This window comes from Aethalodelphis obliquidens, unplaced genomic scaffold (genome assembly GCF_003676395.1).
Source record: "Aethalodelphis obliquidens isolate GAN/ISIS:26980383/991018 unplaced genomic scaffold, ASM367639v1 scaffold10, whole genome shotgun sequence".
Lineage (NCBI taxonomy): Eukaryota > Metazoa > Chordata > Mammalia > Artiodactyla > Delphinidae > Aethalodelphis > Aethalodelphis obliquidens.
The window spans coordinates 7400598-7428581 of record NW_020837954.1 but is presented as its reverse complement, the minus strand read 5'-3'; the positions used below and the strand labels follow the sequence as shown (position 1 = coordinate 7428581).

The 27984-nt window shown below is 36.1% G+C and overlaps 2 protein-coding genes across 22 annotated transcripts in view; both read right to left on the bottom strand.

Moving 5' to 3' along the window:
* SCFD1 (sec1 family domain containing 1) overlaps positions 1 to 22089 on the bottom strand; it is a 134907-nt gene extending 112818 nt beyond the window's left edge. For 5 of the 10 annotated variants that reach the window (XR_003433593.1, XR_003433598.1, XR_003433594.1 and 2 more), the window contains exons 1-4: positions 21973 to 22071; positions 18498 to 18568; positions 9311 to 9399; positions 6262 to 6352 (exon numbers count right to left, since the gene is read on the bottom strand). Coding sequence is in view for 1 of the 10 variants with exons in the window: in XM_027110989.1 (XP_026966790.1) it covers positions 6262 to 6352; positions 9311 to 9399; positions 18498 to 18568; positions 21973 to 22063 (342 nt within the window). In the remaining 9 variants the exon portion in view is untranslated. Of the gene's footprint in view, positions 1 to 6261; positions 6353 to 9310; positions 9400 to 18497; positions 18569 to 21972 lie in introns of those variants that run through there. The other 5 variants (XR_003433592.1, XR_003433596.1, XR_003433597.1 and 2 more) reach the window with 3 other exon arrangements.
* Positions 22090 to 24259: 2170 nt separating this feature from the next.
* Positions 24260 to 27984, bottom strand: part of G2E3 (G2/M-phase specific E3 ubiquitin protein ligase) — a 66344-nt gene continuing 62619 nt past the window's right edge. For 10 of the 12 annotated variants that reach the window (XM_027110981.1, XM_027110986.1, XM_027110983.1 and 7 more), the window contains one exon: positions 24260 to 27572. In XM_027110981.1, the coding sequence (XP_026966782.1) occupies positions 27316 to 27572 (257 nt within the window). In that variant the 3' untranslated portion in view covers positions 24260 to 27315. The remainder of the gene's footprint in view (positions 27573 to 27984) is intronic. The other 2 variants (XM_027110977.1, XR_003433591.1) reach the window with 2 other exon arrangements.

Below are 27984 nucleotides of genomic sequence, written 5' to 3'. Positions count from 1 at the left end.
CAAGTAATGAAATTGAAACTGTGATTAAAAATCTTCCAACAAACTAAAGTCCAGGACCAGATGGCTTCACAGGGGAATTCTATCAAACATTTAGAGAAGAGCTAACACCTATCCTTCTCAAACTCTTCAAAAAACTGCAGAGGAAGGAACACTACGAAACTCATTCTATGAGGTCATCATCACCCTGATACCAAAACCAGACAAAGATACCACAAAAAAAGAAAATTACAGACCAATATCAGTGATGAATATAGATGCAAAAATTCTCAACAAAATACTAGCAAACAGAATCCAACAACACATTAAAAGGATCATACACCATGATTAAGTGGGATTTAGCCCAGGGATGCAAGGATTCAACATACGCAAATCAATCAATGTGATACACCATATTAACAAACTGAAGAATAAAACCATGTGATCCTCTCAACTTATGCAGAAAAAGCTTTTGACAAAATTCAACACCCATTTATGATAAAAACTCTCCAGAAAGTGAGCATAGAGGGAACCTACCTCAACATAATAAAGGCCATATACAACAAACCCACAGCAAACATCATTCTCAATGGTGAAAAACTGAAAGCATTTCCTCTAAGATCAGGAAATAGACAAGGATGTCCACTCTCACCGCCATTATTCAACATAGTTTTGGAAGTCCTAGCCATGGCAATCAGAGAAGAAAAAGAAATAAAAGGAATACAAATTGGAAAAGAAGGAGTAAAACTGTCACTGTTTGCAGATGACATGACACTACACATAGGTAATCCTAAAGATGCCACCAGAAAACTGCTAGAGTTAATCAGTGAATTTGGTAAAGTTGCAGGATACAAAATTAATGCACAGAAATCTCTTGCATTGCTATACACTAACAACGAAAGACCAGAAAGAGAAATTAAGGAAACAATCCCATTCACCACTGTAACAAGAAGAATAAAATACCTAGGAATAAACCTACCTAAAAGACCTGTACTCAGAAAACTATAAGACACTGATGAAAGAAATCAAAGATGACACAAACAGATGGACAGATATACCATGTTCTTGGATTGGAAGAATCAACATTGTGAAAATGACTATATTACCCAAAGCAATCTACAGATTCAATGCAATCCCTATCAAATTACCAATGGCATGTTTTACAGAACTAGAACAAAAAATGTTAAAATTTGTATGGAGACACAAAAGACCCTGAATAGCCAACGCAATCATGAGGGGAAAAAACATAGCTGGAGGAATCAGGCTCCCTGACTTCAGACTATACCACATAGCTACAGTCATCAAGACAGTATGATACTGGCACAAAAACAGAAATATAGATCAATGGAACAGGATAGAAAGCCCAGAGATAAATCCACGCACCTATGGTCAATTAAGCTGTGATAAATGAGGCAAGAATATACAGTGGAGAAAAGACAGTCTCTTCAATAAGCGGTGCTGGGAAAACTGGACAGCTACATGTAAAAGAATGAAATTAGAACACTCCCTAACACCATACACAAAAATAAACTCAAACTGGATTAAAGACCTAAATTAAGACTGGACACTCTAAAACTCTCAGAGGAAAACATAGGAAGAACACTCTCTGACATAAATCAGAGCAAGATCTTTTTTACCCACCTCCTAGAGTAATAGAAATAAAAACAAAAATAAACAAATGGGACATAATGAAACTTAAAAGCTTTTGCACAGCAAAGAAAACTACAAATAAGACAAAAAGACAGCCCTCAGAATGGGAGAAAATATTTGCAAACAAATCAATGGACAAAGAATTATGTCTGAAATATATAAACAGCTCATGCAGCTCAATATGAAAAAAACAAACAACCCAATCCAAAAACGGGCAGAAGACCTAAATAGACAATTCTCCAAAGAAGACATACAAATGGCCACAGGCACATGAAAAGCTGTGCAACATCACTAATTATTAGAGAAGTGCAAATCAAAACTACAATGAGGTATCACCTCACACCGGTTAGAATGGGAATCATCAGAAAATCTACAAACAACAAATGCTGGAGAGGGTGTGGAGAAAAGGGAACTCTGTTGCACTGTTGGCAGGAATGTAAACTGATACAGCCCCTATAGAGAACAGCCTTAAAAAACTAAAAACAGAATTACCATATGACCCAGCAATCCCACTACTGGGCATATACTCAGATAAAACCATAATTCAAAAAGACACATGCACCCCAATGTTCACTGCAGCACTATTTACAATACCCAGGTCATGGAAGCAACCTAAATGACCACTAACAGACGAATGGATAAAGCAGATGTGGTACATATATACAATGGAATATTACTCAGCCATAAAAAGGAACGAAATTGGGTCATTTGTAGAGACTTGGATGGACCTATAGACCATCATATAGAGTGAAGTAAGCCAGAAAGAGAAAAACAAATATCATACATTAACGCATATATGTGGAATCTAGAAAAATGGTACAGATGATTCGGTTTGCAAGGCAGAAGTAAGAGACACAGATGTAGAGAACTTTTGGACACCAAGCGGGGCAAGTGGGGGTGGGGTGGGGGGTGGTGCTGGTGGGATGAATTGGGAGATTGGGATTGACATATATAAACTAATATGTATAAAATACATAACTAATAAGAACCTGCTGTATAAAAAATTAATTTAATTTAAAAAAAGGAAAATGTAATACATTAATAAACAAAAATCTCAATTAAATAGAGTTGGGAGACCAGAAGGGTGAGCTCTCACACCCTCTGAGGATAGAACCTAACAGGAAGAAGAAAGACTCCTTGCCTGGCAAGGACTCAGCCAATGCAAAGCCATGAGCTCTTTGTTTTAGTTATGGTCTGTATATTTTCACACTGGACTGATGACTTTCCTTGAAGACAGACTACCTCTTTTGTGGCTAAAGTCTTTTTAGAAAAGGTTATCCTTACCTGGGGAACTCCTCTAGAACTCTGAAGTACCCATCTTACTGGCCAGGTGTTTTGACAAGTCCTTTTCCTCTCTATATAAGTGTTCTCCTTCCTTTGCCATGCTGGGACTTGCATGTGGTTTGGCATGGTTGCAGACCCCAAATTGTAATTCTCTGCTAATACTGAATAAACCCATCTTTGCTGGAGAAATATTTGGCAGTGTTTTTGTCTCAGGTCAACAGCAGTCTATGTGCTAGCACGTGCACTGCTAATGGGTTAGTCACTGTTTCTATGCTTTTTCAGTGGGCAGAGTAAGGAAATCCTTTTTTTTTTTTTTAAGGAGATAATATATCATGAGTTCATACTGATATTGCCAATTCAAGTTTAAGAGTATAGGGTTATTTCTTAACCTCTGATTTTCTATTTCCATCTGTTTTCTCTCACACTAAAAAAAACAAAAACAAAAAAATAAAAAACTTGCCACAAAGCAAGACAGGGTGGTACTGGCATAAGGACAGACACAGAAATCAATGGAAAAGAACTGACAGTCCAGAAATAAACCAATTTATCTATTCTTAATTAATTTCCAACAAGGCTGCCAAGGCTGTTCATTGGGGAAAGAACAGTCTCTTCAAAAAAGGATGCTGGGAGGGGCTTCCCTGGGGGCACAGTGGCTGATGCAGGGGAGATGGGTTCGAGCCCTGGTCTGGGAGGATCCCACATGCCACGGAGCAACTAGGCCTGTGAGCCACAAGTACTGAGCCTGCACGTCTGGAGCCTGTGCTCCGCAACAAGAGAGGCCGCGATAGTGAGAGGCCCATGCACTGCGATGAAGAGTGGCCCCGTATACCGCGATGAAGAGTGGTCCCCGCTTGCCACAACTAGAGAAAGCCCTCGCACAGAAACGAAGACCCAACACAGCAAAAATAAATAAATTAATTAACAAACTCCTACCTCCAACATCAAAAAAAAAAAAAAAAAAGGATGCTGGGAGAACTGGGTAGCCACATGCAAAAGAATGAAGTTGGATACCTACCTTATAGCACATATAAAAATTAACTCAAAAACTATCAAATACCTAAATACAAGCCCCCAAACTATAAAAATCTTCAAATAAAACAGAGATTTAGCAATGGTTTCTTTTTCTAAGAAATACACATTTATTTGTATTTTCAATACAAGTTCAGTAGCAATTATGAGCTGGCAATGGTTTCTTAAATATGACACCAAAAGCACAGGCAACTAAAGAAAAAATGAAATTAAGTTTAAAACCAAAATTAAAAATTTTTGTACTCCACAGGATACTATTAAGAAAGTGAAAAGATAACCCACAGGATGGGAGAAAACATCTGCAAATAATATACTTGATAAAGGTCCAGTATTCAAAATATATAAAGCACTCTAACAACAATGAAAAGACAACCCAATTTAAAACTGGACAAGGGATCTGAATTGACATTTCTCCAAAGATACAAACTGCCAATAAACACATGAAAAGATGCTTAATATCATTAGTCATCAGGGAATGCAAATCAAAACCACAGCGAGATACCATTTTACACCCAGTAGGATGACTACAATCAAAATGTCAGATAATAAGAAGTACTGGCAAGGATCTGGAGGAACTGGAACACTCAAACACTGCTGGAGGGAATACAAAATGATGCAACCACCTCGGAAAATAGTCTGGCAATTCCTCAAAAGGTTAACCATGGTGTTATCATTTAATGTGGCAATTCCATTCCTAGGTGTTCATGGACACAGGAGAAATGAAAACATATGCCTACACAGAAATTTGTACACAAATGTTTATAGTAGCATTACTTACAACAGCCAAAAGGTGGAAACAACCCAAATGATAAATGGATAAACAAAATTTGGTATATCCATACAATGGAATATTATTTAGCAATAAAAAGCAAAGAAGTACTGATAACATCTACAGTATGGATGAATTTTGAAAACATTATGCTAAGAAAAAGAAGCCAGATACAACAGACCATGTATATGATTCCATTCATATGCAATATGCTGAACAGGCAAATATACAGAAACAAATAGTACCTTAGGGATGGGGGTTCAGGGGTTGGGGATGTAATAGTTAAGGTGATGAAAATGCTCTTTAATTCATTATGGTGATGGTTGCACACTTGTGCGAATATACTAAAAACCAATGAATTGCATAATTTGTACACTTTGGGTAAATTGTACGGTATGTAAATTATATGTCAATAAAGATGTTTTAAAACAAGGAAAGAAGAAGGGATTGGTAAATCGTACTTCTTTTAAAAATGGCATAGTTGTTGGGTTTATGCAGGGTAAAAGAGAAAGCTGGGTATTATTAGCTCTATAGGACACAAAATATGTGACCTTCACTAACAAACAAAGTAATTTGATTCAACAGTCAATAACAAGTAAAGATGCTTGTGACTTAACAGCAGACACCGTTAGCTACCTATCCAATATCTATTTTCCCCTTCTTCCTTGCTAAAAGAATACAGATTTTATTTGGGGGTGACAATACACTAAACTAAATATTAACTTTTGTGGCCTCCCCTGACGCTAATTCTATCCAGTGAGACATAAATGAAAGTCTTCTGGGAGCTTCTGGGAAAGCTTAGCTTTCCTGACCAAAATCAACAGTCAGGACTGGCATAGTTAATTTCTCCCTTCTTCTTACCCTGAACATATATTGTGATGTCTAAAGTTGCAGCTGCCATCTTGCATCCGTGAAGCAAGGAGCAAGACAGTGAACAACAACAAACTAAAAATGACAGCTCAAAAAGACAGAGGGGGCTTGGATCTTTGATTACTTTAAAGAGCTGCTATACCAAGCTGGACTTCCTATTCAGACTTTCTATTATCTTAGAAAAATAAAACCTTATTTTTAAAAGCTCATATAGTTAGGTTTTCTGTTTTTTAAAGCCAGACTCAGTCTCAATCAAAATAATGCTTCCTCAGCCAAAAAATTTTAAATCTTTCAGTCTATTTAAAATTCAAAGATAGTCTCAAAAATCGAAGTGGGAGCGCTTCCCTGGTGGCGCAGTGGTTGAGAGTCCGCCTGCCGATGCAGGGGACACGGGTTCGTGCCCTGGTCTGGGAAGATCCCACATGCCGCGGAGCGGCTGGGCCCGTGAGCCATGGCCGCTGAGCCTGCGCGTCCGGAGCCTGTGCTCCGCAACGGGAGAGGCCACAACAGTGAGAGGCCCGTGTACCACCAAAAAAAAAAAAAAAAAAAAAAAAAAAAAATCGAAGTGGGAAATTGGGTTAAGAAAATTTCTGATATTTCACACTGGACATCTAAGATTTTTTTTTTTTGAAAAAAAATCTGTTTCCACCTTCAAGAATAAGGAAAATAAGAACTCATATTACCTGACACATTCTGTCAATATTTTCTTCAGTTGGCATTACGAAGTACACTGCAGGAACATCTGGAATAGGATCTCGATCAGAGTGCAAAAGCCTAGGACACATAAAGAATATAAAACTCACTTTTTTCTTAGTCACTTATCTAAAAAGATAATTAAAAATTTTATAGTATTTCTCAAACTAGTTCACCAGTTCAAGGACAGTGACCAGTACTCTAAAAGTTCTTGCTGCAATTAATTATTTAACCCAGCTTTCTCCTTATATCAATGTTAATATTATATATTAGTAAGATCCTAATCTCAGTCTTCATTTCCTCTACTCCAATCACCTTATTTCTCATACCTCTTATGGTCAGTCTCTTCTACCAATATTCTCCTTGAATGAGAACTAAAGCACATTCAAAATCAATTTTATTCCCATTTTTCATAGAAATATGGCGGGGGGGAGGTAAGTGGGAGGAAAGTACAGTTCTCTGAGAGGGAAAACAGAAAGCTGGAACTATCTTTAGAAGCAATGAAAATATTTAACCATAAATAAAATAAAATATATTTTTTAAATGAAAGGTATATGAATGCTTCCTTAAAACTTTAAGACCATCTATATTGTTCTACCTGTTGCTTCATAAGAGAATGCATAAGGGATCGGCTAAGCATCTTATTGATTGTACCACTTGATAGTTTTCTCTTTTACAATTCAGAAAGTATATTCATTCAAATATCCCAATATCAACTGAGAAAATATCTTTATGCTCCATTGTAAGATTTCACCATGCTTATATCAGGAAATATGAGAAATGTTCTATTTCTACAATATTCTAGTCATCCTTCTATACGCAATATTCCATAAACAATCTACATATATCCTTCTATACATACAATTATTTCAGTCATCCTTATAAAGGAGAGAGTCAAAGAGGCACATGCTGCCAGTGAGTCTGCATTTGATAACTTTTTTCCCTCTGTTTGGCTGCTGCTAACACAAGAAGGATTATAATGTGCTGGCAGCCATTGTTTGTTGTCTTCTTACACTGGCTGTCCAACTACCTAAAGGGCTACAACCACCATTTCATGTTCTGGAAACCTGTAATTATTGTTTCCTACAAATCAGCCTAAACCAGCTTGCAGAATATAAAGTAACTGATGAAGTATTCTCCAGCAAAAAAGGAAGAACAGTCAGAGGCACGGTGCACAGGAATTTACCAGAATAGCTGTGTAATCCTTTCATGCTCTGATGGCAATAGCAACAGGTGGGCAGCAAGAATGCACAACTCTCAAACTGGCAGAATACCTTGTCACTCCTTAAGGAAGTACTGAGGCCTCACTTTTATTAGTCACTGTTTCTGAGCCACTATGGTTCAGTAGACAAACAGCCCAGAAACAGTGGTCAAGCAATCTGGCCACAACTCTGTTATTAATTACCTGTACAATCATGGGACAATCACTTGAACTCTACAAACTTTAGTCTTTTTATTAGTAAAATAAAATAAAGGAGTTAAAGAGTAAGGTAGCAATAGTAACCAATGCTTATAATAAACCATCATTTTCAAGGATGGCATCAAGGGTAACTCCAGTTTAGGTCATAAGCATTAACATGTCACCACCAACAAATGTGTAGATTAAGTCTGACATAAAAACAAGAGGAAGAACCTGCCAAATACCACGTTTCATCAAACCTAAGGTGCTATCAATTTTAAAACATATTATTAAAACAGGCAGAAAATGCTGCCAATTAAACTATGTCATGGCATTATTAAGGAGATAGACCTTAATTTCAGAAATACTAAATTAAAAAGTATATTTTAGAATTAATGCAATATTCTATTAATTTAAAACAAATATTCAATATAAAATTTAAGAGTTTAACAAGATTCTGATACCCTACTCACTGGAAATCTAAAACCACATTCCCAATAAAAGAGCACACTATAATTCACAGAATTATAATATCACAGAATGAAAATATAAAATATATAATATAAATAAAATATAAAATATATAAAATATAAAAATATCACAGAATGAAAACTGATTATAACATCATCAAAAAACAAAATGCAACTAAGTTAGAACAGTGTAAAACTGGACTGCTTCAGTACATAAAAGTATTAGTAGCTATTCATGTATACAGCCCCTCTTTAAATGTTCTATTGTTCTATTAGGCCAAGTCTACAAAGTAATGCAATTTGTTTTATTCATCAGACATATCATAAGGAATATAATCAAATAAATTTAGTAGTTAGGAAGACAACATAGATAGCTCCCTATGGTGATTAAGTCATTACTTCCTAATTACTTAAATTTTTCATATTAATGATATACTAATTTAGATATTCCTCTTTTTAAAAAGTGTATTTGAATTAAAGAAATAAAAAATTTTCAGAGCTGAACGAGAACTTGAAACAACCAGTTCTTTTCCTTTACATAAGAGAGTAAACCAGTCTGTAGGAAAAGACACAAAAGAGAAAATTTAAATTATGAAATTTTAAATTCTAAGACTGAGGATTATTTTTAACTTCAGAAATAAAGGGTTGAATAAAACAAGATAATGGAAAAAATGTTCTCTATATGCAAGTACTATAACCTAATACTATTTTCTTAATAAATGTCCCTTAGTAATTTGATTTCAGGGTGGCTAAAGACATTTTAAAAAATGTATTTGAGGGATTTCCCTGGTGGCGTAATACTTAAGAATCCGCCTGCCAATGCAGGGGACATGGGTTCGAGCCCTGGTCCGGGAAGATCCTACATGCCTCAGAGCAACTAAGCCCGTGTGTCACAACTACTGAGCCTGCGCTCTAGAGTCCATGCGCCACAACTACTGAAAGCCACGCGCCTAGAGCCTGTGCTTCACAACAAGAGAAGCCAACGCAGTGAGAAGCCTGTGCACTGCAACAAAGAGTAGCCCCCGCTTGCCAGAACTAAAGAAAGCCCGTGCGCAGCAACAAAGACCCAATGCAGCCAAAAATAAATAAGATACAAATAAATTGATTAAAACAAAAGAAAACAATGTATTTGAAAACAGATGCCATTACTAGAAACACGTTAAAACTCACAGATGCAGAGTGATTCCCATGTCTCTCAGCTCCTTCACAGATAGCAGAGGAGAGATGATATCTTGGCCAAATCTGTCATAAATGAGCACCTAGCAGAAGCAAAACAAAAGTCATGCGTTTGTTTAAACATTATTATCAGTGAACAGTCAACAGAGAACCCAATATTAAGATAATGTTCAAGTACATTTTATTTTAATATACTGAATTCTTATACTTACCTCAATTTAATATTTTCCATAATTATTTACCAAAATGTCCATTCATCTAGTAATCCATTCTTAAAGCATTATTACTTGGGCTAAAATAAATTATTACATAAATTTTTTCTTATAAAATACTTTTTCTAAGTTAAAAAACATACCAGAGACTATAAAATCTTCATCTTAGGTTATAATAAAGGACTTGGAACATACAGCAGACTCACTTACACTCCCCTATCCCATTCACATATATCCTTTCTAAAAAGAGAAGTAAAAATTAGTCACTCTCAAAACTAATGCTTAACAAGTTCCAAGACTGTAAAGAAAATTTAGTAATTTAAGCATCTCATGCATTTCCTCACATTGTGAAAGTGTTAAAACTGACACCTCTGATGAGTAGTAAGTATTCCAACTGGGTCTTCTAACTCAGAATTAGTTTTAGAGTTAAGGCAAATAAAAGAGACACTTCAACTAATAGGTGTTTTCCACTACTACATCAATAATTCTTAATGGAGTAAGAAATTGCTAATGAGAGGATGAAACATGCTGTCATACAAAAACATGGTTTGTTTGAATGCCAGCATTTCCTTTAGAAAAGCTAAAAATCTTCTTGCTCCAGTTACAAAAGGCTGGATGTTATATCCTTCAAAAATCTTCCTTCCTTACACCTCAATATATCTGTATTATTAATCTTGTGATAGAGAAGTGATGGGTAGGGAAAGCATCTGACACAAATCTACACCCCAGAAATTCTCAAGTTATTTAATTCAAATGCTGAACATAGGCACTAGAAAGAATAAACAAGTATAGCTTATGCAAAGGGCAATAAGAAGATGACTACAAATAAACAGGAAGGAAGAGGAAAATGAGGGGACACACTAAAGCTTAAATTATAAATCATTTTTCAGATGACTTTAATCACCTTTAGAGTTAACCCAAAGGACTTACCAGGACTCATGAGAGTTTTCAAAACATCCCAAACTGTAACCAAGTTGGTCTGTTCTTGATTCTTACAAAGAGAGAAGTATAAACTGACGATAATCTAACAAGTTTAGACCTAATCAACTGTATTATAATCTCTTTGAAGAAAAAGAAACAGTGAGCATGAGGTTTAGAATGAAGGAGCTCAAAGAATAGGAATTTTAAAAGATTCTCCAGCATTTCTCAAAGGAAAAAGATTATAGATTGCTTTCTGGTCCAATTAACATTTTTACTGACAGTTTTATATATCATAAATTAATGAAATGGCATTCTGGGTTACAGATCACTCTCTCATTAGTTGGTTAAAATGGACCAGTATCCCTAAGTCTGAGTAACCTTAAGAAAGCTTGCAAGATCAAAATTCTGGATTTGTAAAGTTAAGGAACAAAACTTCAACTGGAGTAAAGACCTATCAGTGAGGCCCCACCTAAGAAATCAGCTGAATTCTCTAGATGAATATTATTATCACTGCCTGTGCCATTCCATAAAATATTTATCAAAGAGGATTCATATTTTCTCCCATTCTGCAGGTTGTCTTTTCATTTTGTTGATGGTTTCCTTGGCTGTGCAAAAGCTTTTAAGTTTGATTAGGTCCCATTTGGTAATTTTTTAATTTCCTTTGCCTTGGGAGATTGATAAGAAAATACTGCTATGATTTATGTCAGAAAATGTTTTGCCTATATTCTCTTCTAGGAGTTTTATGGTGTCATGTCTTACATTTAGGTCTTTAAACCATTTTGAACTTATTTTTGTATATGGTATGAGGGAATGTTATAATTTCACTGATTTACATGTACCTGTCCATCACTTGTTGAAGACACTGTCTTTTCTCCATTGTATGTTCTTGCCTCCTTTGTCACAGATTAATTGACCGTAGGTGTGTGGGTCTCTTTCTGGGCTCTCTATTCTGATCCATTGATCTATTTGTCTGTTTTTGTGCCAATACCATGCTGTTAGATTACTGTAACTTTGTAGTATTGTCTGAAGTCTGGGAGGGTTACACCTCCAGCTCTGTTCTTTCTTCTCAGGATTGCTTTGGCAATTCTGGGTCTTTTGTGGTTCCATATAAATTTTAGGATTATTAGTTCTGTGAAAAACGTTATGAGAGAAAATATTTGCAAATAATGCGACCACCAATGGGTTAATATCCAAAATATACTAACAGCTTATACAACTCAATATCAAAAACACCAACAACTCAATCAAAAAATGGGCAAAAGATCTAAATAGACATCTCTCCAAAGAAGACATACAGATGGCAAACAGGCACATGAAAAGATGCTCAACACCACTAATCATTAGAGAAATGCATATCAAAACTACAATGAGGTATCGCCTCACATTGGTCAGAATGCCTATCATCATAAAGTTGACAAATAAATGCTGCAGAGAGTGTGGAGAAAACGGAACCCTCTTACACTGCTGGTGGTAATGTAAACTGGTACAGCCACTATGGAAAACAGTACAGAGGTTCCTTAAAAAGCTAAAAATAGAGCTACAATATGATCCAGGATTCCCACTCCTGGGTATATATCTGGAAAAGATGAAAACTCTAATTTGAAAAGATATATGTACCCCAATGTTCATAGCAGCACTATTTACAATAGCCAAGATGTGGAAAAAACCCAAGTGCCCATAAACAGATGACTGGTTTAAGAGGACGTGGTATGAGGAGAAACAAGAAGAACTACAATCCTGCAGCCTATGGAACAAAAACCACATTCACAGAAAGACAGACAAAATGAAAAGGCAGAGGGCTATGTACCAGAGAAGGAACAAGATAAAACCCCAGAAAAACAATAAATGAAGTGGAGATAGGCAACCTGCCAGAAAAAGAATTCAGAATGATAGTGAAGATGATCTAGGACCTCGGAAAAAGAATGGAGCAAAGATCAAGATGATGCAAAAAATGTTTAACAAAGACCTAGAAGAATTAAAGAACAAACAAACAGAGATGAACAATATGATAATTGAAATGAAAAATACACTAGAAGGAATCAAGCAGAATAACTGAGGCAGAAGAATGGATAAGTGACCTGAAAGAATGGTGGAATTCACAGCCGCAGAACAAAATTAAGAAAAAGAATGAAAAGAAATGAAGACAGCATAAGAGACCTCTGGGACAACATTGAACACAACAACATTCACATTATAGGGGTTCCAGAAGGAGAAGAGAGAGAGAAAGGACCCGAGAAAATATTTGAAGAGATTATAGTCAAAAACATTCCCTAACATGGGAAAGGAAATAGCCACCCAAGTCCAGGAAGCACAGAGAGTCCCAGGCAGGATAAACCCAAGAAGAAACATGCTGAGACACATAGTAATCAAATTGGCAAAAATTAAAGGCAAAGAAAAATTATTGAAAGCAACAAGGGAAAAACGACAAATAACATACAAGGGAACTCCCATAAGGTTAACAGCTGATTTCTCAGCAGAAATTCTACAAGCCAGAAGGAAGTGGCACGATATATTTAACGTGATGAAAGGGAAGAACCTACAACCAAGTTTACTCAACCCAGCAAGGATCTCATTCAGATTCGAAGGAGAAATCAAAAGCTCTACAGCGGCCATCGCTCATGGGCCCAGCCGCCCCGCGGCATGTGGGATTCTCCCGGACCGGGGCTCAAACCCGCATCCCCTGCATTGGCAGGCGGACTCCCAACCACTGTGCCACCAGGGAAGCTGTGACAGGGCGAGAGAGAGAGGCATGGACATATATACACTAACAAACGTAAGGTAGATAGCTAGTGGGAAGCAGCCGCATGGCACAGGGATATTGGCTCAGTGCTTTGTGACCGCCTGGAGGGGTGGGATAGGGAGGGTGGGAGGGAGGGAGAGGCAAGAGGGAAGAGATATGGGAACATATGTATATGTATAACTGATTCACTTTGTTATAAAGCAGAAACTAACACACCATTGTAAAGCAATTATACCCCAATAAAGATGTTAAAAAAAAAAAAAAAGCTCTACAAGCAAAACCTACGAGAATTCAGCACCACAAAACCAGCTCTACAACAAATGCTAAAGGAACTTCTCTGAGTGGGAAACACAACAGAAGAAAAGGACCTACGAAAAAACCCAAAACAATTAAGAGAAGAGTAATAGGAACATATGTATCGATAATTACCTTAAATGTGAATGGATTAAATATTCGAACCAAAAGACACAGGTTTGCTGAATGGATACAAAAACAACACCCATATGTATGCTATCTACAAGAGACCCACTTCAGACCTAGGGACACATATAGACTGAAAGTGAGGGGATGGAAAATGATATCCCATAAAAATGGAGATCAAAAGAAAGCTAGAGTAGCAATACTCATATCAGACAAAATAGACTTTAAAATAGAAAATGTTGGGGCTTCCCTGGTGGGGCAGTGGTTCAGAGTCCGCCTGCCGATGCAGGGACACGGGTTCGTGCCCCGGTCCGAGAAGATCCCACATGCCGCGGAGCAGCTGGGCCCATGAGCCATGGCAGCTGAGCCTGCGCGTCCGGAGCCTGTGCTCCGCAACAGGAGAGGCAACAACAGTGAGAGGCCCACGTACCGCAAAAACAAAAAAAAAAAAACAAAAAAAATGTTACAAGAGACAAGGAAGGATACTACATAATGATCAAGGGATCAAGAAGAGATAACAATTAGAAATACATATGCATTGAGGAGCACCTCAATACATAAGGCAAATGCTAACAGCTATACAAGAGGAAATCAACAGTAACACAATAATAGTGGGGGACTTCAACACCTCACTTACACCAATGAACAGATCATCCAGACAGAAAATTAATAAGGAAACACAAAGCTTTAAATAACACAATAGACCACATAGACTTAATTGATATCTGTAGGACATTCCATCAGAAAACAGCAGACTACACTTTCTTCTCAAGTGCACATGGAACATTCTCCAGGATAGATCACATCTTGGTTCACAAATCAAGCCTTGGTAAATTTAAGAAAATTGAAATCATATCAAGCATCTTTTCTGACCACAACGCTATGAGATTAGAAATGAATTACAGGGGAAAAAAAAACCCCGTAAAAATCAAAAACACATGGAGGCTAAACAATACATTACTAAATAACCAAGATATCACTGAAGAAATCAAAGAGGAAATCAAGAAATACCTAGAGACAAATGACAGCAAAAACATGACGGTCCAAAACCTATGGGAAGTAGCAAGAGCAGTTCTAAGACGGAAGTTTATAGCAATACAATCCTACCTCAAGAAACAAGAAAAATCTCAAATAAACAATCTAACCTTACACCTAAAGGAACTATAGAAAGAAAAACAAACAAAACTCAAAGTTAGTAGAAGGAAAGAAATCATAAAGATCAAAGCAGAAATAAAAGGAATAGGAACAAAGAAAACAGTATCAAAGATCAATAAAATTAAAAGCTGGTTCTTTGAGAAGATAAACAAAATTGATAAACCTTTAGCCAAACTCATCAAGAAAAAGAGAGAGAGGACTCAAATCAATAAAATTAGAAATGAAAAGGGAGAAATTACAATGGACACCGGAGAAATACAAAGCATCGTAGGAGACTACTACAAGGAACTCTATGCCAATAAAATGGACAACCTGAAAGAAATGGCCCAATTCTTAGAAAGGTAACCTTCCAAGACCGAAGCAGGAAGAAATAGAAAACATGAACAGACCAATCACAAGTAATGAAATTGAAACTGTGATTAAAAATCTTCCAACAAACTAAAGTCCAGGACCAGATGGCTTCACAGGGGAATTCTATCAAACATTTAGAGAAGAGCTAACACCTATCCTTCTCAAACTCTTCAAAAAACTGCAGAGGAAGGAACACTACGAAACTCATTCTATGAGGTCATCATCACCCTGATACCAAAACCAGACAAAGATACCACAAAAAAAGAAAATTACAGACCAATATCAGTGATGAATATAGACGCAAAAATCCTCAACAAAATACTAGCAAACAAAATCCAAAAACACATTAAAAGGATCATACACCATGATCAAATAGGACTTAGCCCAGGGATGCAAGGATTCTTCAACATATGCAAATCAATCAATGTGATACACCATATTAACAAACTGAAGAATAAAAACCATGTGGTCTTCTCAATAGATGCAGAAAAAGCTTTTGACAAAAATCAACACCCATTTCTGATAAAAACTCTCCAGAAAGTGGGCATAGAGGGAAGCTACCTCAACATAATAGAAGCCATATGTGACAAACCCACAGCAAATATCATTCTCAATGATGAAAAACTGAAAGCATTTCCTCTAAGATCAGGAAATAGACAAGGATGTCCACTTTTGCCACCATTATTCAACATAGTTTTGGAAGTCCTAGCCATGGCAATCAGAGAAGAAAAAGAAATAAAAGGAATACAAGTTGGAAAAGAAAAAGTAAAACTGTCACTGTTTGCAGATGACATGATACTACACATAGATAATCCTAAAGATGCCACCAGAAAACTAATAGAGCTAATCAATGAATCTGGTAAAGTTGCAGGATACAAACTTAATGCACAGAAATCTCTTGCATTACTATACACTAACAACAAAAGATCAGAAATAGAAATTAAGGAAAAGATCCCATTCACCACTGTAACAAAAAGAATAAAATACCTAGGAATAAACCTACCTAAGGAGGTAAAAGACCTGTACTCAGAAAACTATAAGACACTGATGAGAGAAATCAAAGATGACACAAACAGACGGACAGATATACCATGTTCTTGGATTGGAAGAATCAACATTGTGAAAAAGACTATACTACCCAAAGCAGTCTACAGATTCAATGCAATCCCTATCAAATTACCAATGGCATTTTTTAAAGAACCAAAACAAAAAGTGTTAAAATTTGTATGGAGACACAAAAGACCCTGAATAGCCAATGCAGACTTGAGGGGAAAAAACGGAGCTGGAGGGATCAGGCTCCCTGACTTCAGACTATACCACAAAGCTACAGTCATCAAGACAGTATGGTACTGGCACAAAAAAAAGAAATATAGATCAATGGAACAGGATAGAAAGCCCAGAAATAAACCCATGCACCTATGGTCAATTAAGCTGTGATAAAGGAGGCAAGAATATACAGTGGAGAAAAGACAGTCTCTTCAATAAGTGGTGCTGGGAAAACTGGACAGCTTCATGTAAAATGAAATTAGAACACTCCCTAACACCATATACAAAAATAAACTCAAAATGGATTAAAGACCTAAATTAAGACTGGACACCATAAAACTCTTAGAGGAAAACATACGAAGAACACTCTCTGACATAAGTCACAGCAAGAACCTTTTGACCCACCTCCTAGAGTAATGGAAATAAAAACAAAAATAAACAAATGGGACCTAATGAAACTTAAAAGCTTTTGCACAGCAAAGGAAACTATAAGTAAGACAAAAGACAGCCCTCAGAATGGGAGAAAATATTTGTAAATGAATTAATGGACAAAGGATTAATCTCCAAACTATATAAAAAGCTCATGCAGCTCAATATAAAAAACAAACAAACAACCCAATCAAAAAATGGGCAGAAGACCTAAATAGACAATTCTCCAAAGAAGACATACAAATGGCCACAGGCACATGAAAAGCTGCGCAACATCACGAATTATTAGAGAAATGCAAATCAAAACTACAACGAGTTATCACCTCACACCCGTTAGAAAGGGCATCATCAGAAAATCTACAAACAACAAATGCTGGAGAGGGTGTGGAGAAAAGGGAACCCTCTTGCACTGTTGGTGGGAATGTAAACTGATACAGCCCCTATGGAGGACAGCCTTAAAAAACTAAAAGCAGAATTACCATATGACCCAGCAATCCCACTACTGGGCATATACCCAGAGAAAACCATAATTCAAAAAGAGTCATGTACCCCAATGTTCATTGCAGCACTATTTACAACACCCAGGTCATGGAAGCAACCTAAATGCCCATCGACAGACGAATGGATAAAGCAGATGTGGTACGTGTATACAATGGAATATTACTCAGCCATAAAAAGGAATGAAATTGGGTCATTTGTAGAGACGTGGATGGACCTAGAGAGTGTCATAGGGAGTGAAGCAAGACAGAAAGGGAAAAACAAATACCGTATATTAACGCATATATATGGAATCTAGAAAAATGGCACCGATGAACCGGTTTGCAAGGCAGAAATAGAGACACAGATGTAGAGAACCAACGTATGGACACCAAGGGGGGAAAGCGGGGTGGGGAGGGGGGTGGTCGTGGTGGCGGGATGAATTGGAAGATTGGGATTGACATATATACACTAATATGTATAAAACAGAGAACTAATAAGAACCTGCTATATAAAAAACAAATAAATAAAATTAAATTCAAAAATAAAATCAAATTTTTCCCAATACTGGGAAAAAAAAAAGAGGATGTGGTATATATATACAATGGAATATTAGTCATAAAAAAGAATGAAATATTGCTATTTGCAGCAAGATGGATGGACCTAGAGAATATCACACTAAGTTAAGTAAGTCAGAGAGAGAAAGACAAATATTATATCACTTATATGTGGAATCTAAAAAATAATAGAAATGAATCTATATAAAAAATAGAAACAGACTCACAGACATAGGAAACAAACTTATGGTTACCAAATGGGAAAGGGAAGGGGGTGAGGGATAAATCAGGAGTACAGATTAACAAACTACTGTATGTAAAATAGATACACAACAAGCATTTACTATATAACGTATGGAAATACATTCAATATCTTGTAATAACCTATAATGGAAAATAATCTGAAAAAATTCTATATGTATAACTGAATCACTTTGCTGTACACCTGAAACGAACACAATATTGTACATCAACTATACTTCAGTTTAAAAAAAGAAGATTCACATTAATAAGCCATGCTAAGTAAAAGTGAAATATTCAGGCATTACAACTAAAATGTGCTACTGTTCAGTATTAACAAGAAATTCCCTCTAATCACCACCAATAAGGGCCGAGAGAAAGAAAATAATCCCCATTAACATAAAGTCTCTTACCTTCCATACTGGTTCTCCAGTGCTGTTTTTAATATGAGGCACATTAAAATTCAACATACGTTTCAAAGCCACTGGAAATGAAAACAGTCTTATTAAATATTACCAATGTTTTTAGGATTTCACTTTTCCACCACACTTATTACTTATTACCTCAAAACAAAATGCACAAATCACTCTAGTAAAACTGATTAATCAATATTAATGCATATGTAGAAGTAGGGTCAGACTTTGTAAGACAGTTTCATCAACAACTAAAGGGATATTGTCTGGGAGATTTTCTAATTTAACCATCTTTGCCCAGATTAAAATGTGAAAAATGTTCAGGAAGAAGCCTTTTCCATGTCTCCTGATGATACCACACTACGTTTTATATAGATGCAAAAAGAAATCGTCAATCACGACCTTGCAGTGGCCTCGATAGATAACTGGTGCTGTTGTCTATTTACTGTGTGGCTGAAAGCATAGATTTTTAAGTTTTTCTAAAAACAAAAATCCTCTATGATATATTTAACTGGTTCATATTTAAATAGTTTAAAACCTAAATACAGCAGATCTATTTTTTAGTTATCCTGGAGTGCATTCTACGGCCAATTATCCTGTCAGATTCACTAGTGAGACTTTCCTATAGATGTGGTACATAACTGATAACTCCTGCTTAAAAAATACACAATTCTATAATCATAGCAGTTACGCTCTATGTCTTATAGTATTTTGTGGTTTTTACTGCTCATCTGTTCATGTGTTACAGAAGACTCAGAAATATTTTCTAAGGGAAATAAAAATCTTGATACACTTTTATGTGAAGTTGAGATGGCCAAATATTCAAGGGAGGGTAGTAGTTATCTGATTAATGTTTAAATGATTGGTAATCCTAAAATCTACTTGGTTGTTTTTTTGTTGTTGTTGTTGTGGTTGTTTTGCGTTACGCGGGCCTCTCACTGCTGTGGTCTCTCCCGTTGCGGAGCACAGGCTCCGGACGCGCAGGCTCAGCAGCCATGGCTCACGGGCCCAGCCGCTCCGCGGCATGTGGGATCCTCCCGGACCGGGGCACGAACCCGTGTCCCCTGAATTGGCAGGCGGACTCCCAACCACTGTGCCACCAGGGAAGCCCCCTTGGTTGATTTTTAAAAAGCATTTGGATTACGTTTTATTAAGTAATACAGAATAATCTACAAGCTAAACACCTACCAGAGAAGATTATAATACTCAAATCACCTGCGTATCAATTTACAGCATATTCACTCACTAGAAAAACTTCTATTAAATGCTTATTTCTTGAAGCAGATTAAAATAATAAGAGATTGCACATCAGTAATATATTTATATATACATAGAGATACGGAGGTGATTTGTTGGTAAAATGTTAGTACCTAATGTCCAGCCAATTATATACATCGCCCAGGGCTTCCCTGGTGGCGCAGTGGTTGAGCGTCCGCCTGCCGATGCTGGGGACACGGATTCGTGCCTGAGTCCGGGAAGATCCCACATGCCGCGGAGCAGCTGGGCCCATGAGCCATGGCCACTGAGCCTGCGCATCCAGAGCCTGTGCTCCGCAACGGGAGAGGCCACAACAGTGAGAGGCCCGCGTACCGCAAAAAAAAAAAAAAATATATATATATATATATATATACACTTCGCCCATAATTTAGACCTACTTCAGAAGCTCACAGATATTACAATAGTTCACAGAGGACACCTAGGAAGAATCACAGCCTGTGGTGCATATGAGTTCCAGGTACATGGTGCTCTCCAGAGCTTCGCTAACTGAAAGAAGCCCATATCAGCAGATATTCCCACGTTTGCCTTCTCAGCTCCATCTTGGTGAATTTCCCCACTTCTGAGCCTTGGCTAACTTGTTAACAGGGATTCTGACACAATGGATTTGTTAATAAAGTACATGGCCTAAGACTCAATTGTGATTTATTTCCCAAAACATTCTCAATAGGCATCAGGGAAATGTTTACTTGTCCTACTATAGCACATAGTTTACCTTTCTCTCAAAGTAAGACAGAACTCAACTGGAGTACTAATTTGATAAACCTGGCATAACCTATGGAGTAATGATGTGAAATCTTGCTACAATGAAGTTTATTTCTGCAGAAATCCATATTATACTACTAGACTTTAACATTCTACAAAGTTTCTGCATATAAAAATTACCATCCAAATTTCATTTTTCAGAAAGCTCCTTTGTATTGGTACAGAGTCTCCCTTAACATGTTTTTATTTTAATATGTAGTATGACCTAATTCACTGAGGTTCATTAAGCTGTCAGAACCATACTGCAAAGACAAGTGGGGCTTCTATTTGCTTACACAGATAAAATGAATGGCAGTTATTTCCCAAATTTTATTTGGACTTTCATATATTTAAGTTACACCTGACTTCATCTGATAGCTTACACTACATTATCTATTGGGGAAATGCAGAACACAACTCATTATGCACTGTGTCGTTAGTAGATTGAAGTCTATCATTAATTTTTCTTTGAATTATTGCAAAGGAAAGAATCAAGTACAGCCAAAATCCTTTCTGTAGGTCATATTAATTATAACCAGTTATATTCCTATTCCGATTTATATGCAAAAGAACATAATTAAAAGAGACAGAACTTCCAAATATGCAAATTCTTAATGGCTTATCTCTATTAGCTTCTCAGAATTAATAGTATGCCAACTTTCAAGACAATTAGCTAACAGGTATAAACCAAGTTGCCATCAGAAGTTTCCAAAAAATAAGGCAAAACTAAAATTATCTAAGGTGGAAAAAATATCAAAGCTCAAGGGAAAGAATATGTATTTTTTAAAACCATACTTCACGGTATAAATGGAAGCTATATAACCATGCTCTGTTAAACATGAAACTAATTTGCCAAATAATTAAAATGGGAAAGGTATTAATTCATTCGTTTTGCCATTCTTATATCCCATTCCCGCATGCTGAAGACGGAAATCTTTATCACAAGGCGTTTCTCTTCAGGTACCCCCAAAGACTGGTCCACAGGAGACAAATGGCAGAATGTAATCTGCTCTGAAAAGAGCATCTAAATTTGTAACTGTGGTGTAAGTGCCGAAAATGAAACTCTCAACATTAAAATGGGAGAGAACTTAACCACGCGCAGAAACAAACCCGAAGACCTCGTAAGTGGCAAGGGCTGGAAATGCCAGGTGTCAGATCTGGTCGCCATGGCCTTTTGAGGCCCAGTAGGAAAGAGACAAGAGCAGGACCGCGGCAACCCGCTCACCCCTGAAGCCCCTTCTCTGGCACATCTGAGAGCCGAGTTCTCAAGCTAATAGCATCTCTTCCCTAAAAACTCAAAAGGGGAAGGTCTCTCGATGGTCTGAGAACGGGATTAAGCTATTGGAGGTCCGTCTCCGAACTGCACGCACCGCGACCGAGTGAGGGCGACAAGAAGAGGAATATGTCCTCACGGCAAGCACAAAACCGCAGGAAAGAGAAGGGAATAAGCCGGTACCTGTTTGTCTCTCTCGAATACTGGCTGCTGCGGCCGCCGCCATCTTGGCTCCCACCATACACTGCCCGGCTGGAGAGCGGAGCCCGATCATGACGTGGCCGCCCCGACCGCCCCGGAAGCAAAAGTCGGAGGGGCGGGACCATAGAAAGCCGAACCCCGCCTCCTCCAGGGTGACCCTCCCATTCTCTCAGCTCTCTCCACAAAACTTAGAGACCCAACGTGGGAATAATACCCGAACACCTGGCAGTGTTTACTTTCCAGCGGCGTAATAGTAGGAATTTTTATCCTGTCTAATCAAGCCACAGCTTCTCAAAGGGTAGCTGCTTTAAAGTGAGCTCTTTAGGGCAGGAGCGTGTTGTAGTGCTAAGAACCTAAATACTGAACTGTTAGTTTGGTCGTCTACAGATCTCTTGTGGTGATAATAATCTAGGAGCTTAAGGATCACAGGACTAAAGTAAATGAAGCTCCTGGAACAAAATTGGCACTTCAATGCTAGCTCCCTTTTCTGTTTCCCCAGTGCAGCAGGAGGGGTCTCCCGTTTGCTCCTTTTCTGGGAAACAAGCAGCTTCGGAGCATTGCTCTAATCAGGCAGGTTTCTTAATCTCATCTGTTAGGCAAAATGGTCTAGCTGCATGGGGTTGTTTTGCCTACATGGACACAGAAGCCAGGAAGGCGCAAAATGGCAGTTTGTATTTTCCTCCTTTTAGTAACTGCAAAATCACAAAACATTACTTTGGCAGGGGGTGTAAGTGGATAGTGCAGGTGTCTTAATGTACACTTAAAGCCATATGATGACAAAATGTATCCAATATTAATGATTTCTAATTTAATCCATAGATTTTTTTACTGGATGTCAAAAATGGACACAACTCATTTCCCGTATGGTCAACAGAGTTCACTTAGGATATTGCATTAGTTATTGAATATGTTCATTCTGAAGCTTCACCAAATTCTGAAATGAAATTAGAGACCCTGTGCCTCAAAAACTGGTTTGAAAACTTAACTTTTCGAATTTATGAGAAATTAAGTTACCCCAACGATTACATAAAGAGCAAAATTTTTAAACAAAACACAAAAGTTTATTTTTATGAAACTTGACAGGTGATCTCATTCTTAATGCCATTAGGGAACACCCTAGAACTGGACCTACATTCTTTTTTTTCCTTCTGTAAATTTTTTTCACCTTTTTTGAGGGTATAATTGATAAATTTGGCAACATATCTGAAACGTACATTGTGATGATATGATATATATGTATACATTGTGAAAGAATTCCCCCCACTTATTTACCACATCTATCATCTCACATATATATTTATTTTTTGGTGAAAACTTTTGAGTTCTACTCTCTTAGCATATTTCAATTATACAGTACAGTTAACTACAGTCACGTTATATATTAGATCCTCAGACCATACTCATTTTATAGCTGATTTTTTACTGCTTCCTATATGTGGAATAAAAAAAAGAAAACTGGAATCACCAATGAACTAGGTGTGTTGCGATTAAACAGAAATGACAGTTCCTGCCCTTTGGGAAAGTTCTACTTAATTTTTTGTCTTCATGGAATATAAAATAAACAGGCTTTCCCACTGTCAACATCTGAGAGCCCAATCTTGTTCATTTGTTTACTTCTACTTTCAAATGCAAATCTACCTAACCATTTCAGAGCTCCAGCATAGACCTCCCAAAATATATGACTCATATGACATAGAACACTAAGGCATGTTTAACATTTGTGTACAGTATATACATTTGAAATGATAAAAACTGTCCTGACCAAGGAGTGCACACAGTGTGGGCAAACAAATGTATAGGAAATATATGTCCCACAGAACAGTGGCAGTAAACAAACAGTCCCTGTAATGCTAAGACTGAGTAAGGTATTTGTAATGTGTTTTTAGAATAAGGAAAGAATTAAACTATGGCTGTTAGAGTGTTAGTTAACCTAACTTTTTTAGTGGTTTAACTGACTCTACCTATCCAGATGTTGGGCTAAAATAATATAATTATTCTGGCAAACTATAATTTTACATTAGGGGATAGATAGTTTTAACAGAGAATACCTCAGAACAGCTCATTCAAGAGAGGTTCCTACCTGTCAGCCGATAATTGCTTGCAGGATCTCTCAAATGGGGAAAGGATCTATTATCTACACAGTATTGTCAGAATTTTAACCTTGTTAAATCCTAACAAGTTACTTGATTTAGTTTATATAAGCACTTCACATTTAGTAGCAGAAACACATTTATTTAGAAAACTTCATTATAAGTGTCATTTTTTTTTGTTGTATCTGAAGTCTTTAAAAAAAGGGAAACTAGGCTGACATAAACTATCACCTAACATAATACCTGGCATACAGTAGATATTGGAATATGTTTGGCAATTTGAAAAGATAACAGTCAAAATGAGAACTTTAAAATAGGATTTCTTCAAAGCAATGCAAATTTTCCTAAACTATATGTAATACACATTCAAGTAATCCATCAATGTGTTTTTATGCTTTACATTGCATCACGTAGAGCATAAAACTAGTTTAATAGCTTATTGTAAAATTAGCAACAAAGCTGTGATAAGCACTATATATAAGAATTACACACTTATAAATAGAATCTTGTTCTAATCATTTTCTTATAATGACTGAATGTAAAAGGCAAAGTCACGGAGAAAACTTACCTATTATATTACACTCTCCTTTACTGCACATTTAGCATTGAGTACAAAAGTTCCAAGAGCTTCCATATAATTAGGGGAAAAAATTGTAAGAAGTTTGGAATAAAGCAGAAGCCAAAATAAATTCTCAAGTTAGTAATCAAATGAAAGCTTTTTACTTCACCCAAACAAATAATGACTAATTTGTAATACGGAAATTAAATATTACAAAGTATAAAGTCATGAGCTAGTTTCTGATATTTTAAAGAATCTTTACCTTAAATACTAAAATAGTAAAATGACTAAGTACAAGAATAGTAGAGAATTGCATAAATGCCTCCAGATGAAGTTCTCACACCAAAAAATTTAAAATTATTAAAAAAAAATGAATATAAAACTAACCTAAGACCATTAACAGTAGATGCATACAAGGCGAATTTATGCTTTTTCTTGATAATGAGAGTAACAGAAAACAAACTTCAAATATATGTCATTTAGACAATTGAAATATTTAAGAAATACATATACACATTTATAAAGGTTTATAGCATAATTCCTTTTTAAAATCAATGTCAGTAGGAACTATGCATTGGCTATAACAATGAACAGAAAAAGAACAAACATAATACCAACCATTTGACATAGTAACAATGCAGAAAATAACCTATGTCAGGTTTCTCTGACGTATCTTGACTGTAAAGATTAATCTAAAATCATACTGATGGAACATTCTTAAAGCCAGAAAATATTTTGCAATATGAATATTTATACTTCACTTTAAAACGTGAATATACTAAGTTATTTACATCACTTTATCCCTAAGGCCCTGTCTACACATAAAAGAATTGAAACACTGTTTTTAATTGTAGCTAACCCAAGCACACTGCCTCCCCACCAGCCCTCCCCACCCAAAAAGCATGTGAGTTTTAACAGCTTTAATTACCACTGTAATTAAATGAATTCAAACTACAAATAACCAGAAAATAGCTTTAATTAGGTTTTCTGGTTTGTATTGGTTTAATGGCTTTTAAAATTTTATAAAAACTAGGTAGGTTAAGAAATAAAATATCCAGTTTATCAACACATTTGGAATAAAAGCTGTATGGTGAGGTTAAACCTCTTTTTTGATAATTGCTCCTTTAATTACTTTTGATAATTTAACAGAATTCAACACAAGACAAAGAAATGCCTTGTTTAATGTTTTAAAACCTTCATGTTAAAGTTAAACTTTAATTTGCTGGGTCTGTTAGAAAATGTAACAAAATTTTACTAGGATTATGTTTTAGTTTTCCTTTGGTATTAATAACAGATTAATTACCAGTATCAAACCAATCCTGTCATTTGTCTTTAAAAATATCAATAATTTAAGGATGCTTCTTGGAGAGGATGAGAATATGGCTGATACCTGCTTTATGTAGCAAGAAAAATGTGCTTAAAACCAAGCATTTTACCTCTCATACGATTTATTCTGGTGAAAAACCCATTTATATTTGATAACAGATTAGGAACATTAGACTTTTCCAGTTTCTTCTTTTGCAAGAGTACAAATATGGTGACACAACTATGGGATTAGGTATCTTCAAATTGTTATTACATAATCTCTTGTTACTTCTAGGTATTCTTTGACTTTTAGTAGCATTAATAAAGTTTAAAAAAGGAAATGGAAGAGTTTATAGAAGGATAACAGTTAATTCTGCATGGTTGAGATTAGAGTGGGTTTTTCATTCTATTTGTAATTCTTTCTTACACATTTCTACATTGTTTATATAACAGGTACCTTTCAAAAGCAAAGAAGATAACTATATAATGCAATGGTGCCAGCTTACCTTTCATACAACCATCTTGATAATAAATAACTGTCAAATAGCCAAACCTACCAAATGGCAATCCACAGAGATCATTCTATTCAGATAACCTAAAATGTGGATCAGACATAATGTGGTCTAATACCACACATGGGAGACATGAAAAAAAAAAAATCCTATGATTAAAGCCAAAGGCTTTAAAGAAGACACTTACTTAGGGATTTTCAACTGTATTTTAATCCACCTCAGAAGTGTTTTAAGACTATGGAATGTCCATAGATTCTAGAATATTTGTGCAATTCTGCTTTTTAATATAATACTTCCCTTTAGGCATAATCTAATTGCAGTGTGGATCTATTTTAACATAACTTAATAATCTAAAAACATTTTTAACTAATTTAGTGCCATCCCAGAAAAGGATACATATAACACACCCCCCAAAATATAACTTTGATTTATACAACAAGATTTATCATTTAGCTTTCCTATTTAATGCTTTAAAATAAAATAAGTAATAATTTGAAAATTGAATAAAACTAGAAAAATCACTGTGGCATCCTATAGCTAATCCCAATTTACAAAAACAGTGAGTACAAGTTTTCTTATTATATATAGCATGCTACTATAGTTGAAGAAAGTCTGTACAGCCATTCTAAAAGTATTTGTATTGAGGTTTATGAAGCATGTATATTAAGAAAATAGAAAAGTATCAACTTTGGTACACCTTAACAAAAAAACTTTTTAGCTTAAGTGGCCAAAATATTCCTTTATGTTCATATCATATATTTTATTGGGCCAAGTTTGCTCAAAAGTGATGACGGACAGATTTCTGAAACAAAAAGTATCAACAGCAGCTTTTAAAGAAGCATCTCTTTGTTCAAAACAGTTAATGTCCAATGAAGTGAGAATTTTCTTCCTTTTCTAATCTTAGAGTGTTTTTTATGGCAAAGTCCATATTTTCTTGAAATTCTTTATAGGTACTGGTGATAGGAAGAGCTAAGCAGTTATTACACTTGTTTCCAACAGGAAAATCCATATGAAGGCACTCAATTGATGGAGTGGGTTTAAATCCAGCAGGTGGAATGGAACTGCAACCAGTAGCAAAAATAAGAATGTCTTCCATTGTTACTGTAGATTTACCATCTGAAAAGAATACCAAAAAAGGAAAAAAAGAAAAAAATCCATGTTATATATTGCTACCATCATAGACTCTTCCCCAACTAGACTAGACATGTTGAAAAGCAGAGACACCCACATTAACAGAGATGCATAAGAGGAAAACTAAATCACTAAGTGTAGTAATAGGAAAATGGTATATTGAATACATGTTTATTTGAATTTCAAAGTAGGACTCATAGAATAATTTGGTTGACCTACTCACTGTATATTTAAATGTCTTCCTTAATATAAAATTATCATATAGTCCAAGAGGTTCAGTAGGTTTTGAAACTTGATCTTTCGGGGATATGATCCTACAAACAATTTTAAACCAATTCTAGACCATTGCTATTTGATAAACTATTTCAACAAAGGAAAAACTAAGATGGTATAAAAC